The 15888-nt window shown below is 37.1% G+C and overlaps 2 protein-coding genes across 2 annotated transcripts in view; one reads left to right on the top strand and one right to left on the bottom strand.

The window, feature by feature from the left end:
• Positions 1–7376, top strand: part of pou2f3 (POU class 2 homeobox 3) — a 44388-nt gene extending 37012 nt beyond the window's left edge. Inside the window, exons 9-12 of the mRNA XM_046041012.1 lie at positions 1647–1811; positions 2792–2834; positions 3115–3229; positions 3997–7376. Coding sequence (XP_045896968.1) covers positions 1647–1811; positions 2792–2834; positions 3115–3229; positions 3997–4039 — 366 coding nt within the window. The 3' untranslated portion in view covers positions 4040–7376. The remainder of the gene's footprint in view (positions 1–1646; positions 1812–2791; positions 2835–3114; positions 3230–3996) is intronic.
• A 1584-nt stretch (positions 7377–8960) lies between these two features.
• slc37a2 (solute carrier family 37 member 2) overlaps positions 8961–15888 on the bottom strand; it is a 16776-nt gene continuing 9848 nt past the window's right edge. The window contains exons 10-18 of the mRNA XM_046040853.1: positions 14611–14701; positions 14449–14511; positions 12925–13010; positions 12242–12290; positions 11735–11808; positions 11488–11566; positions 10607–10704; positions 10365–10429; positions 8961–9250 (exon numbers count right to left, since the gene is read on the bottom strand). Coding sequence (XP_045896809.1) covers positions 9235–9250; positions 10365–10429; positions 10607–10704; positions 11488–11566; positions 11735–11808; positions 12242–12290; positions 12925–13010; positions 14449–14511; positions 14611–14701 — 621 coding nt within the window. The 3' untranslated portion in view covers positions 8961–9234. The remainder of the gene's footprint in view (positions 9251–10364; positions 10430–10606; positions 10705–11487; positions 11567–11734; positions 11809–12241; positions 12291–12924; positions 13011–14448; positions 14512–14610; positions 14702–15888) is intronic.

Raw genomic sequence — 15888 nt, 5'->3', positions numbered from 1 at the left:
TCAAAGATTCCTCACAGTGGTGCTGGAGGCCAGGGCGATGCCATCAAGGGAAACTATATCTTTAGATAATGCGTCACGGAGGTGCTTAGGCCCCAGAGCAATAACTTCAGTTTTATCTGAGTTTAACATGAGAAAATTACAGGTCATCCAGTTTTTAACATCCTGAAGGCACATTTGAAGTTTAGCTAACTGATGAGTTTCATCTGACTTGATCAATAGATATAACTGAGTATCATCTGCATAACAATGAAAGTTTATGGAATATTTCCTGATAATATTGACTAAAGGAAGCATATATAAAGTGAAGAGGATTGGTCCGAGGACAGATCCTTGAGGAACTCCATAACTAACTTTGGCGTGCATGGAGGACTCATTGTTAACACGTACAAACTGAAATCAATCTGATAAATAGGACTTAAACCAGCTTAGAGCGGTTCCTTTAATGCCAATGAAATGTTCCAGTCTCTGCAATAGGATCTGATGGTCAATGGTATCAAATGCAGCACTAAGATCTAATAAAACCAGTACAGAGACAAGTCCTTTGACTGATGCAATAAGGAGGTCGTTAGTAATTTTCACCAGTGCTGTCTCTGTGCTATGATGAGCTCTAAATCCTGACTGAAAATCCTCAAATAAACTATTGCTCTGTAGAAAGTCACACAGCAATTGGTTTCTCCAGGATCTTAGAGAGAAATGGAAGGTTACATATAGGTCTATAGTTAGCTAAACATCCGGATCAAGTTTGGGCTTTTTCAGAAGAGGTTTAGAGGTACTGTGGTACATAGCCTGTTGATAAAGATAGATTGATCATATATAGTATAGAAGTGCTGACTAAAGGTAAAACATCTTTAAGCAGCCTAGTCGGGATGGGGTCTAAGAGGCAGGTTGATGGTTTAGATGAAGAAATTATTGAAGTTAGTTGGTAAAGGTTGAGGGAAGCAAAACAGTCTAAACATATATCTGGTTCTACAGCTGTTTCTAAGGTTCCTGAGTTTAGAGATAAGTCGGTGCCAGTTAAGGGCAGGTCTTGGTGAATTTTGTTTCTAATAGTTAGAATTTTATCATTAAAATGTTAGCATGCATTTTTACATTGTTGTTGTGAATATGCTAGCATGCTAACATTAGCATTTAGCTCAGAGCACCGCTGTACCTGAGCTGCTAGCATTAGCCTGCTAGACTCTGCTGGGGGCACCAAAGTTGAACACTTTTTTTGTACTTAACAGTGGCATTAAAATCCTTCAGTAGAACAACTGTTGCCCAGCCAGTATGTCCTACTCATACATAATGCATTGTTCAAACAAATATTAAAAATTACACATTTGTTTTCAAGCTAACTGTTTTTATGTATTTTATCATTTATGAATGGGTGCCTTCTTAAACTTCAATTTATTAGCTAAACTTATTCATAATACGTTCTGATTGTTCAGTATGATGTAATACTGACTTTATTTTAAACTGTTACCACAGTTGACAAAGTTTTAGTTGCAGGATGGCCAGATCAATGTCTGACTGAAAATGTCATAAACAAGAGACCCTGATGATGAAACTCACGGACGCCATCAGTGGTTGCCAGGCAGCTGTCAACCTTAAAGACGTCCCATTCTAACATTTAAAGAAGGGAATCATGAACAATTTTTTGTTTTCAGAACCCCAAGCCCAACTCAGAGGAGATAACCTTAATCTCCGAGCAGCTGTCCATGGAGAAGGAGGTGGTTCGAGTTTGGTTCTGTAATCGGCGTCAGAAGGAGAAGAGGATCTACTGCCCAGTGGCTAGTTTATCGGTCAAATCACACAGCTACAACTCCAGAATGGTTAGCTGTCTAAATCATCAACTTCTTTTAAATGAGACCATGTAGGATTGTTGTGTTTGTTAAATTCTGGCCAGTGTGCAAGCCGCTGAACTACTAACTTTTACACCAATCTTGTGCAAGCACAAATATGTCACATTAGAGGGTCATCTTCTTTACTATTTACTATGCTAATATTATCATATATTTTTCAGCTTGGTGAAGAAATAGTAAAACATTATTTTGGGAGATACACTTGTTCCTTTTTTTCTGAGGGTGAGATAAGAATGTCAATATCACTCACTCAGTCACTCTCGTTATGTCAGGGGCGGCCACTGCTGGCCAATAGAGGGTGATAGGGCACCACCCTCCAACAAAAAAAAAAGAATAATACATTTAATTTATTATTATCAACATTAGTTTTTTACCAGTTATACACATTTTCAAGAGAGTGTGTCCTTGCTCTGAATAATACAGTCTAATCAGTCCCAGCGTCAAGTCATGTTCTTGGTGTGCTGACTTTTTGTGAGCAAGTTTAGCAGCTTCCTCCTGCCTCCAGTCTTTATGATAAGTTAGGCGCAACACTGATTAGCACATCCTGACTCCAACTCATTACTTAATACACCTGCATGTGGGTTGATATGTATTTTCTCATGTTACTCACAGAAAGAAAGCAAATAATTCACGTTCCCAAAATGATGAACTATTCCTTTAGGTTAGTCTTGAAGGAGACTATTTATTAAAAACGAAAGCCATTTGTAAGTTCAGTAAAAGTTATTGCACACGCAAGCCATCCCCAGGCTTATGAAATAAATAATTAAAGAAGACATTTAGCTCTTGTAAATCACAGAGTTTTTTCTGCTGACCTTCTTAATTAAAAACAGTTGAAATCAGAAGATTTCTTGTGATATAGTGTTGAATATGGAAATTGTTGATGATAAAGCAAGCATTTTCCAGTCCTAATGTGAAGTTGGCTTTTTCCTCATCCATTTAAACTGTTTCAGGCCTCAGTGTCCAGATCCTACAGCCCTCTGGCTTCAGGCGGAGGCAAGTACTGTTTCCTACATTCAACTACTGAACTATTACTGTATGTAATGATACATGTATGTTCCCCTATATTATTGTTGCATTTTACATTAGTTAGTGTGGAAGTTCATTCTTGATTTTGGAAACAAAATAACATTTTTATCTCTTATTTCACAATCCCAGACTAATTGGCACATTAATAAAAAAACAAAAACAAATGGTTTGTGCCGTTTATGATCCATGGTTGTGGGTTTCTGCATGCGGGTGCATGTTCATTAATTTTTTAACATTTTCCTTCCAGTTTCATCAAATTCCTCTCCAAACAGTGTAAGCCGTGAAGCTTCTCCCAACAGTCTGTCTGCAGCCTCTGTCTCTTTAGCGTCTCAGGTCAACCCAGCTTCCTACAGCACACCAGGGTAAGAAAGAAATAAGCATTAACCTAAACACCAAAGATAGCAGAACATGGAGCCTTTCAGCTGTGAAAAGGCAATTTAACATGTTGCTTTTAAAATGTGTCAGCTGATAAAGGAATAGTTTAATATGTAGTTTGTTTCCGAAAGCAAGATGTATTAAGGAGAACTGGATATCTAGTTTAAAGATTAGTGTCTCATTAATTCCCACCCTAGGCTTCCTCACGCTTCCGTGTTTTTGGGCCCATAGAGCATCCTCACTAGGGCCCATCTTCAGCCGAGCTAGTAGAGAGGATGCTTGCCCAAGACTTCCTGTTGGCTCCCCGCACACATGAATGGGATTAAATAATGTAATGATACGCTCCGAATGTTAGTGGACAAGCTTCATATAGCTCTTGTGTTGTTAGCCCCGCACAGAACTATTTTTCGACACTGAGCAACAAGCTCAAGCAACACGCAAACTCCAGGATGTTACTGGTTCCAGCCAGGAAATAGTCCGGCACATAACCCCCCCCCACACACACACACACAAATTGTTTCCTTTATACTTTAGTTTTTATACAAATGATCAAAAAGGAGATTTGGAGGTGCAAGTAGACAGATTTTGTCGGCTTTGGACAGAGCCAGGCTAGCTGTCTCATAAGCTAAGCTAACCAGCTGCTAGATATTCTCATCTAACTCTCTGATAGAAACCAAATAAGGATATTTCATAAAATGAAAAAAAACTATTTCAAGTGAATAATAAGTGAATAATACTGTCTTTGGTCTTTCAGGTCCTGGTACCGCACATGGAATCCTTCCGTATATCATCACTGAGAAACATGAACTGTATCATATGAAGCTTTTGAAGATTTTTGCTTTGTTTGAGAAGGATGTACACTGAACACAATGTTCCTGTTATGAACAGGGTAACAACTACAGGCTTAACATTAGATGGACCCATAAGACAAAACAGCAGCACACGCAGAGGACAGAAACACACCACACTGCTGTCAACACTCAAGCTCACGCAAGTCCTGACAGCCTTGAGCTGTTTGATTTCTGTTCATGTGACTCTTTTCTCTGCATAAATCAGCTTCAGCGATGAAGAATACACAGAAAAACACACCCACGACAGATACAAAAACAAAACACTGGTGGGAATGTTGGATTTAATATTGTCAAGACTAATTTGTTCAAATGTTGAAGGATTCAGGTCCAGATTTGTTAAGATTGTGTGCTAAGCTGTTCCTTTTGCCATCTTTATCCTGCACTATAGTGATCTCAGTTGTTGCTGTTATTATCTGTTTTCATGTTCTTATTATAGTTAGTGTTGTGTTAGTGACTTTGATGCAATCCTACATTGCTTACTGCCAGTCTGTCTAAAGAAATATGCAGCCAGAGCTATGGGATTTCATAGGACTTTCATCTGCATATTCATGACTGGTGCAAAAAAAACCTTGGAGTGACCAATACAGTGCACCACTATTATTGCAGTTATGGCCATCATATCTCTCTATTATGATAACCTTGTACTCAGATCTGGGAACATGGTGACATAGCAACAACAGAGGCAAACGGGTCAAGGAACATGATCAGACGTAAAAACAGTTCACTATATTTGTTGGTAAAATCAAAAGTGTTGCTAATTATCCATCACTGCATAAGAAAATATGTGGTAAGTAGGTAAACATTTAAATGTGATGAATGATTACAATGGAAAATAGGTTAATTATTTTACTGTGCCCTTTGTTTCCTCTTCCAAGATAAGTTTAACTAGTCTGAGGGCTTCTTTACATCTGCTCTGATCATTTGCTCATGTTTCTTGACCTGTACGACTTCTTTTTAGCAAAGTTTCTGTATGTTCCCAGATCTCAGGATTTAACTTGAGTACAAATTTTTTTTTTACTGATATGAAACCAAAACAATAAGACTCAATTGTAATTAATCTGAATAATAACACTTTCAAATCCCTGAACACAATTAATTTCACATGAGAGATTTCTGTATTTGTGTTTTCATCCTTGCTTTTTTCACTGGTTTGAGGTGGGCGGGAGTTGGATAAAGGTAATGTCACATATTTCAGTGCACCAATCCGAGTTTAGTTGTCAGGTTCTTTGCTGTCATTGCTTGTCAAACTCAGAGTACTGATGATGCAGATTATCTTTAGTTATTTTGTATGGAATACATATAAATACTTGTGATGTGGAGGGTAGCTGCTAGCCCAGTTCTACAAACTTTCTTTCTCGCCCCAGACAAACTCGGAAATAATGAACTTCAATACAACACACAGCATGCTGCGGACAATATTGTTAAGTTCTGACTGTTGTTTAGGTAATGCTCACCTCAAACCCGCGTCTTTGCAGTCCACTTTCTGTAAACTTCCATTGCTTCTGTTTTCTATTTCCACCTGAAGGTGTGCGTGGACATATAGGCCTTCACACAGTATCTTCTTGTTTTGTTTCTTTTGTGGTACTATGCTTAGTACAATGAATGCTGCCTCCACCTAACCGAGTGTGAATTAACAAAGGAAAGAATTTAAGTTTGAACCTATATTGATTTTGGTCAAATTTCCCACTTCTGTACATCGGGACAGGGGATGCGTCCTCCAGGCCCCGTAACAATTACGTGCATGCTTTACGCAAACCTTTAGTGAACCTGGGCCTTAGTTAATGTGTAAAGGTCTCACTATGCTTCCAGCAAACTAGTTTGTGTGACATGTCCTCTGACCACAACTAAAGTCAAAACTGTTTATAGCTGTCACTTTTGTGTGACCTTGTAGTCTTGATGTGATGAGCTTTAAAAATGTTGATAATAGCATACACTTTTGTAAGTGAAAAAAAGAGGGCTTGACAGGTTTATTCATTCATACAAACACTGGAGGAGCTGATCAAACGAACAGCTCATTTGAAGCATGCTGAGGCCTTTAGTGCTATAAAATGTCTGCTGTCGTCTATCCTGGGCACTTCTGTAATGGTTCGTATTTGAAATGGTTGAAACTGGTTATAGATTGTAAGATAACTGTAATTTGATAGTTTTAGTTAATGTATGAGTTATGTCACCTGCTGCAGTGTGTTTTCATTTGACGGTCTGTCACTCAGCAGTGTGATTCCTGTCAGCTTTGCTGTTCCCTGCAGAGTTTGTCTGGTTAAAGGATAAAGCTGGTGATATTACACATTTTTATCTGTGTCAACAAAAGACCATAAAACCAACTATGTCTGGCTCTCAGCTCCAAGACCATTGACTCCTACTCAAAATGTAAATGTCTATATATAGTTTCCCTTAAAAGAAAATGCTAATTATTTTCCTAAAACTGGGCACTGCAGTTTTTAGCAAACATTTCTCAAACAGGAGAAACTTTGAATTTTTTAGGGACTATTAATCCACATTTGGTGCACTAGCAAGTATTTCCAGCAGCAGGACGATGCACGTGGTATTGACTCAAGACAAAGTACTAAGGCTATGTTAATTGTAATGAAGGAACATGCCACCCAGTGGACGGCGTGGCTCATTAATGTGTTTTTAATGATTTTTGGACAACTAAGCTATATGACACAGAGGAATAAGCTAGAATATGCTTTGGCTACACAGGAAATACTTTCTAGTATGATCTGGTCATTGTTGGTTTTGGTGTTTTCATGGGATTTGTTGACAATAAGAAAAATATAGACCCACATCAGACTTCTCCTTTAATCTGGATATGATGAGAGAAAATGGCGACCTCTGCTGGTCCAGGCCAGAGCTTCTGTTTACTTAGTCCCTTCCTGCCGTAGATTGTTCTATTTAATACATTCACTCATAAAACTGCCTTTCAGACTTCAAGTCAAGGTCTGACTACTCCTGTTTGTTTGGTTGTGTGTTAGTGATCTTAAAAAAAAATAATCTGTTTTGAGTGTCTACTGGATATTTTATTTTAGAGAAATGTTTTGCAGTGGTATGATACTCTGAATTAAATAACTCATCCATCAAATAAAACCAACCACTATACCAGTGATGTTATCAAATGTTATATGATGGTATGTAATGTTCTACTTTTTGGATGTTACTTAAGATACTATGGCAAAGGGTGAATGTGGAAACAGTGCCATATGATCTTCTGAGTCTCAGGGAATCATTTGTCTTTACCTCTAACTCCAGGGAGCTTTTTTATCAACTTTAATTTACTGTCATTAAACAGAGGATGGCCCTGTGTGAAATGGGCTTGGCTTTCTTTTTAATGATACAAAGGCCTGTTGCTTCCTGTGCTGACAGCTACAGTTTAGGCAATTCTGTGAATTTTATCATGAAGTGCACATAAAACACAGAAAAAAAGAAAAAGTTCTAAAGAGCTAAATTTTCCTGCTTTAGAATTTGTACATCTTTCTATAAATCTTGTGACTTGTTGATCTTGTTTTCTGGGATTATTTTCTGAACAAGTTCCCTGTGGGATCTTCAGGTTTCTCTGTGCTTTCCAAATGTAGCATCTACAGAACATCCATCCCGTCAATGCTGGAGCACAAGCAAGATCAGTTTATTGAGAGGTTAAAGTTCAGTGAAGTTAAACTTTGGATGAAAAACCTGACAGACAATCTAAAACCCTTCCCAGAAAGTGTACTCTTAACATTGCTGTCTAGATATATCTGTTAAGGTGAAAGGCTGTTTCTTTGTCACTCAGACAAACAATAAGTGTCAGTTAAGTAAATGTTCTTTAAAGATTTATTCAGACATGATAAGACTGTCACTGAGAGACCCAGAACGCTCACACAATATCATGTCACACTTCACTTTAACCCTTGCTGTTAAGCATTTAGGAGCAATAATTTAACAACACAATTTAATGCAGATAAAAGAACATTTTGAAGTTCTAATTAATGAGCAGTATTTGTCAGCAATTATAACCTCTCTTATGAAAAAACATTTTATATTATTACAACTGCATTTTCACTATATAGTCATTCATTATCTATTTGTACACCAGCATCCAGTTGTGGGTGCCCACAGGAAGAGTTACCGTTTTTGACAAATACATTAACAAGTGCTGATACCTGCTTAAAACTACATTTATGAAACGTTTACACACTGCATATAAATGTTAAATATAGGTGAAGGTTAAAGTATTACCTTTTGGGGTTGAAACCGTAGTAAACGAACATTATGACAACAAAGGATGCTCTCCCCCTTTCTTCTCAGTGAATCCACAAGAATGTTATTTCTTCAATCTGCTGCTATTTTATAAAATCAGACAGTGCACAAGATGTTAAATTTGGACTTTCGTCTACTTATTTTTTGCTAAATTACTTCTTGAGGAAGGTCAAACCTTCAGGAGCAATTTGGGATTCAGTGTCTCGTCCAAGGAAACTTTTACATGTGGACACGAGGAGCCAGGGATCCATCTTCCAACCCTGTGATTAGTGGATGATTAGTGAGCTGTATGTTTTTCTGGATATTCAGATTCCCTGCCCCATAAAGTTGGCATAGAAAAAAAAGATCAAAATATAGAGAGTGATTTTTTAAACATCGTTAACCACTTTATCATCTGACATGAGAGGAACCTCCTCAACAACTTAAAATTGGATCTTTCACAGTGTTTCTCAAAATGCTGGACTACTGTCTCTGTCCTAAAGAGACAAACATTTTATATATATAAATGGTCTTTAATGACGAAATACATTATAAAATATCAAGTCTGCAGATTAGAAAGCAACCAAACAGTAATGTGAAATGGTATTAACCTGAAGGATGATGTAACTGAGACAGAAAAGGACAAAATTAAGAAAAATTCCCAGTATGTACACTTTAATGATAAAAGAATATTAAAACAAACAAGTTAAAATGAGAAGATTAGTCATAAAAAAGCTTTGTCTCCATAAAGACCTATTTCTCTCTGTTTTACAATAAGAAGAAGGCTTCAATCGTCAGTTTAGTGCCTTGAATCTTCCACTGAGGGTTTATTTCCCATTCAGCTTAAATGGAAAGAGGTTGTCTGCTGTATGAAGAGGTCAGTGGCAGCATTGTTTTCCCTGTTTGGTTCCTAGTTTGATTGTGTGAGTGTCTCAGATTTCTTTGAACCTGGAATAAAAAGATGAATAAAAAAAAAACGTTATAGATGGTTTGAGAATGACTATTAGACATATATATATATATATATATATATATATATATATATTATACATAACATCCTTGCTTATAACTTTAAATGTTTGTGCAGATGGTGTCAGAGAATCTGCACTTTCTGATGTTGTTAAGTTAATATCCTTATTTGTTTAAATAGTTTGAAATTTTAGGAAATACACTTATTCCACGACTTGCTGAGAGTTAGATGAGAAGACTGTCAGCTTATTTTAGCATACAGACTGGAAACAGGGGGAAATAGCTAGCCTGGCTCTGTCCACAGTGAAAACAAATCCAATCCAGTAACACCTATAAAGATCACTAATTACCACATAAAATCTTGATTGATTAATCCATATAAAAACAGAACTGTCAAATGACAATTTGTGGTTTTAGAGGGAGTTACATAGTGTAACTAATTCATGATAAAATAACTGTTTATCAGTCTGATCAGCTCTTTCTGTGCTGTTGTTCACCAAGAAATAGTTCTAGCAGCCTTAACTCCCCGTAAAACTACAAATGATCGTTTTTATGTTTCTGTTTTTGTATGGATTTAACATAAGATATATACATTCATGTTAATTTGTGAGATTAAGATGTGCTGGTAGAGGGATTTTTTAACCTGTGGACTGAGTCGGGCTAGCTGTTTCCCTCTCTTTATGCTAAGCTAAGGTAAGCTAATTGCCTCCTGGCTCCAGCTCTGTCCTCCACCTCTGTCCTTAACACAAACATGATAGAGTGGCATCATTCTTCTCATCTACTCTCTGCAAGAAAGTGAATAAGGGAATCTGAAGGCGAGGGGGCTGTTTTTTTGACACAAATTAGATCTATATATCGATCTATTTGACTCTGCCTTTGAAGAGTGTCGTTTCTTTTTTTAACCTGGGCTTTAATCGTATGCCATTAAGCACACAAATTGTAGTTTTCGTAATAGTTTTCTATCCTCACCAGAATCTCAAGGGATGTCCTGAAATGCATGTAAATAAAAGTAAAGTATTTAAAAAATAGCAATAGTTTATTTTTCCTTGACACCAACACTGACACACAAACCACAGTTGTTGGTGTTACTCACTCTCTGGCTCGGGGGACACATCCACACCAACCCTGAACTTCTTTATAAACGAGCCTGGACAAAAACTGAAGGCAAACAAACAATGTGTCAGTCAGGGTGTCGTTACAAAAATACAGGAACATCATCATCAGTGAATATAATTCAGTAATTAAAAAAGCAGCAATGACAGAAAGATCTCAAGCATTGCTGTGTTGTACTGTGAGACAGAGATCTCAGTGAATTTATAAAGTGGTGTTTCTGACCAGGCAGGCCAAGACATCGGCAGAGATGAGCATGTAGAAAACGTTGTTCCAGCCAGTGGGAGAGATCACACCAGCTAACAGAGGACCCAGTGCAGCTCCTACAGAAAACACACCAACATCAGTATATGTAAAGCCTGTCTGCTGACTCTTTTAAGATAAATAAAAAATGTTCAACCTTCTAGACTTTTAAATGCTTTTACCACAAAACATGACGTGCTGAAATGTTAAATTAATATTGAAAAGCCCATTGTTAAATGCAAAAGGAAGGGAGGAAAATGGAAAAACAAAAAGATTAGTTATATCTTATATTTCATTATAATTCACATTTTCCTTCTTCCTCAATTACACATTTAAATTAAAGCTTTTATTATTTTTATTAGTTATCTTATTCACTTTCAATTTTCAAAATGACATTTCACAACATCAATTTGTCATTTCAGTATTTAATCTTCTTTTTTGGTTAGCATTTAATGATCCTCAGCACTGAAATATAACAATAGTTTATTTTCCATTTCAACCTTTTTTAATTTTGGGTAAAATTACCCTCCACAGCTCTACAATTGTATTTCTGTGCCATGAGCAGAGTTTTGTGGGACACCTGATGAATTTAAGTCCAATGCTCATTCACCTCTTAGCTGTTTTTGTCTCTAGGGGGAAATTTAACTGCCTCTGATGCTACGCTATCTTTGTCTGGCTGTCATTTGTTGCTGGGCTTTTTTGTTGAAAAGAAGCTACAAGGTTGTTTGGGTTTGTAGGCCAGAAAACCAAAACAATGAGCTGAAAAAGACTAAAACTAAAACAGAGCTTTATAGGAGTACTGCAAAATAAAGCATTAAGATGGAAGATGCTGGATCTCTATGGTTCAGACACTCAATACATACCTATTGAACCAGTCCCGTCAATAATTGCCGTCACTGTTGATAATGCCCTGGAGTTTCCTCTCAGACACTCATGTGTTCCCTGTTGCAACAAAGACATCATGTAAGTAGAGAGAGTGCTGTGTTATGTCCACTATATGTCATTAGGATTATAGAAAAAGACTTGTTGCTTATGTTGTGTGATGTGTTCAAGTTTAACAGATGACAGAGACACAAAACAGTGTGCTTCTCATGATGCTTCAGGTCTTACCAGATCAGCAGATACAGCAGTGGTGATGAGGGCGTACGGCCCGTTTACCAGGCCTCCGCACAGCAGCAGCATACCTACATGTGGGAAAATACTGTTAATAAAATCCACTTCTTTTTCATAAAAAGCTATGTTGTCTTCCCACACTGTACACAGATAAACCAACATTCACGTTCATTTCTGATGACTAACAATGATTTGGGGTTTTTAAACAGGACCACTTCAGTTCAAATTGGGTACACATAACAAGATATAGGACAAAGGACAAAACAATGTTTCCCACACTGGGAGGGGTGTGGAGTTACATCAGGTGAGGTGTGGTGGAGTCTGGATTAATACTTTGGTACACTGTATGGAGAAGTTATTGAGGGACTAATTGAGCTGTTACTCTCTACTTTTCCCCAAAAGTGAAACACCATAGCAAAGTATTTCCCCAAAAAACTCAGAAGGTTTTCTTTTTTTTAAAGAATGAGCCAAAGTAAAAAACAAAATACAGTAAAGAAGTCTTACCGATTGTAGTACCAAGGCTCCTTTGTCCAATGTAATTATAGAGGAAAAGCTGGAACATGAACAAAACAAACAATCAGCACACATTCAACTTTATGTTGCCCTCATAGCAAGTAATTACAGATATCTATGCTACGGTGAAAATTCATATTTATCTACCACATACTTCTACTGCTCGAGTGTGAATCATTATTGAGATATCTTGACCTCAATAATGAGATGATATTTTGTTTCTCATAATAAGCAAATGTATCACTGAATTGAAATGCAGGCTTTCAGAGAAGGAAAAAAACAACATTCACACACCGGATAACATTAACAATAAGTCAAGACTATACAAAGCAAATATAATTTGCTCTACATGTAAATAAAAAATTAAACACAAATTTTTTATTTACAGGTTTTTAAATTATGTCACTGTACAGACAAAAAATGTATGGGCATAGAAAAATGAGTGGACACAATAACAGGAATACCTTACAATACAATGCAATCCAAAAGCACCACACACACACATTGTTGGTTTTGAAAACAAATATAGAAAAACAAAAACAAACAGCCTAATCCTATCAACACACATGACCTTTGGAATCCAGCGAGGGAGCCACTGGTTAAAAGGGTGACTTTTCAAATGTATTGACAACCATGCTGTCATATAATAATTACATTTATTAGATGACACTCACCATAGGAGCAGCAAAAAGCAACATGACGCAGCAAGTTGTCGCTCTCCCACCTGTGTAGTCAGACACAAGGCCCGCCATGATGCCTCCTGTAGTCACAAGAAGAAATTCAGTCAGATCTTCTAGGCAGCACTGTGCTGATGTTTGTCTGTTACAGTATTTCAGTAATTTTTTCATTTCAAAATACATAATAATCTCAAATTTAAACAGGGATGGTTGGACTATCAGAGCTGATAGAGACTCAGCTTTGATTCACTTGGGTATTTTACATATTGATTGACAACCAAAACATCCTCCTGACAAGTGACAAGGTCTAAGCTGAAGACTATGGAAGCAAATAAATGCTGTTAGGGTTTGAATCTTAAATAAGTAACATCAAAAACTGAAATATTTTACTTTGAAAATCATCTGTCTAATTTTATGTGGTTTCAGTTCCCCTCTTTGACATTTTCAGAAGGCACCACATTGTCTAGAATATAAAACAACGCCTCTTTTTGGAAAAACAGACTACCTTATCAGGAAAGTTTGCCTGTAATACTAACAGCAGTCCTCATCCTTGAAGCTTTTTGTTTGAAATATGAAACATTGAAGCAGGATGTAAATCTCATGTTTGTGCAGCTTATTGACACACTGTCCTGTCAAACTCTACTACTATGACTCTGACTGACTTTCATGACATCCAGTGACATTCAGTCTTCTGGATGAAGACTTCTGGGCTGCTCTGTGGATGATTTGAAACTAAACACTTTTAGTGCTTGTTAACTTTAATAAATAAAGAGAGTTTTTTGCAACTCTCTAGCCCAGCAACATTAAGGCTACAAAGAACCTATAAGTCAACATCCTCTGCAGGAGTCGGTCTTACACAGACATTCTCTCTGTTGTTGTGAAATTGTAAATGTTTAGTCCTAGAATATAATACAACCCCCACATTCTCAAACTAGGGACTATGGCAATTTTAAGATGTGCAATTTGATCTTAAGCAACTTGATCTTAAGGGTAGAAAATTCAAGTGTCCATTATTCAGAGAACTATGCTAAAACTGTCCAGAGTCTTAATAATGATAATATTAATAATAATGATGAGCAATCAAGCCTAGATGGAATCAAGCTGTCCTATCAGGTTAATGTTCTGTCAGTCATTCAATAAAAGAAAGAAGTTCAGCTAAATGACTGGAAATTAAGCACACTGCAAATTTCAATTTGAACTTTTCAAATTGCTTCCAGAGATTTCAAAAAGGAAGACGGAATCAACTACATTCAGATAGGTGCCGTTTAAAGTCAAATATGTAAGTGGTATTTAAATTTCAACATTAAGTTAACACTAGTGGTTAAATTTACCATTATGTATTCAGTTGCTTATAAAATAAAAAAATATTAAGGCCTTTATTTGCTCCTATAGAAGACTAACTAATAACACTGCAGTGTTGTATCTCTACAGTATTTTACATATTTAATGCATTTCCTTCTACTTCTGTCTTAAACACACTGGAAAAATCTCACGTGATGTGACTCATCAGTCAAGGCTTACCCACGATTCCTCCTAGATCAAATAGTGTCGACATGTCTCCTGCTTCTTTTGCATCAAAATGTGCTGAAAATGAAAAACAAAACCAACATTAATTTTAAAATTATCGTACATATAAGATATTCCCCTTATTGGAAAAAATAAATCATGTGTGGAAATACTGACCAATGTTTGAGATGTAGAGCGGAAGCCAGTACAGGAAAGTGTAGCTGACCAGCTTGGCGAACAGCAGACAGAGAGAGAACTCCAAAACTCCCTGTATGAGACACAAAACACCATCAAAAACCACTGCAGGAACCTTTCATCATCTCTAAGTGTTTTCATTATCACAGTGCTGTAAATCACAATTTACTTTCTGAGACACACAGCCAGGTACATAAAGCAAGAAAAGCAAATGAACACAAACCCGTTTAACCTGGCAGTTTGACATGAAATGACAGGAGGCTGGATATCAAATCAAATGAGTTTCAGTGCAGATACCAAAACAATAAGATTTTCATTAGCTCTCTTCTTATGGAATATAAAAATGTTTTCTCATTTTGCCATTTTTTTCATTTACATTACACAGGAAATATATAATCAAAGAACAAGTACACAAGACAAAGACTCTGACTAGCATTTATCGCAAGCCTTCCGTTCGGCCTTCGGTTTCCAAAAGCTGGAGACACTACAATTAAAATATATAATGACTCCCCTGTGAGCTGGGAGAGGAGACTTATTTCTTATGAATACACATTCATTTGCACAGATATAGTCAGAGAGACAATATATATATATATATATATATATACATATACACACACACACACACACACACACACACACACAGTGGGGGAAATAAGTATTTGACCCCTTGCTGATTTTGCAGGTTTGCCCACTTACAAAGAATGCAACGATCTACAATTTTAATCATATGTACATTCTAACAGTGAAAGACAGAATTCCAAAGAAAATTCCAGAAAATCACATCATATGAATTTATAAAAATTGATAACCATCTGATGAGGAAAAACAAGTATTTGACCCCCTGGACAAACAGCATGTTAATATTTTGTAGAAAAGCCATTATTGGCCAGCACAGATGTCAAACGGTTTTTATAGTTGGTGACAAGGTTTGTGCACATTTCGGCAGGGATGTTGGCCCACTCCTCCCTGCAGACAGCCTCCAAATCATTCAGGTTCCGAGGTTGTCGCCTGGCAACTCGAATTTTAAGCTCCCTCCAAAGATTTTCAATTGGATTCAGGTCTGGAGACTGGCTAGGCCACTCCAGAACCTTGATGTGCTTCTTCTTCAGCCACTCTTTTGTTTCTTTGGCGGTGTGCTTAGGGTCGTTGTCGTGCTGAAACACCCATCCTCGACCCATCTTCAGCTCTCTCACTGAGGGAAGGAGATGTTGGTCCAGAATTCCACGATACATGGCCCCGTCCATCCTCCCCTCAATA

Source organism: Micropterus dolomieu, linkage group LG23, assembly GCF_021292245.1.
Source record: "Micropterus dolomieu isolate WLL.071019.BEF.003 ecotype Adirondacks linkage group LG23, ASM2129224v1, whole genome shotgun sequence".
In the NCBI taxonomy this organism is placed as follows: Eukaryota; Metazoa; Chordata; class Actinopteri; order Centrarchiformes; family Centrarchidae; genus Micropterus; species Micropterus dolomieu.
Note: the sequence above shows the minus strand (reverse complement) of the source record. Positions and strands in the feature narration are given on the sequence as shown.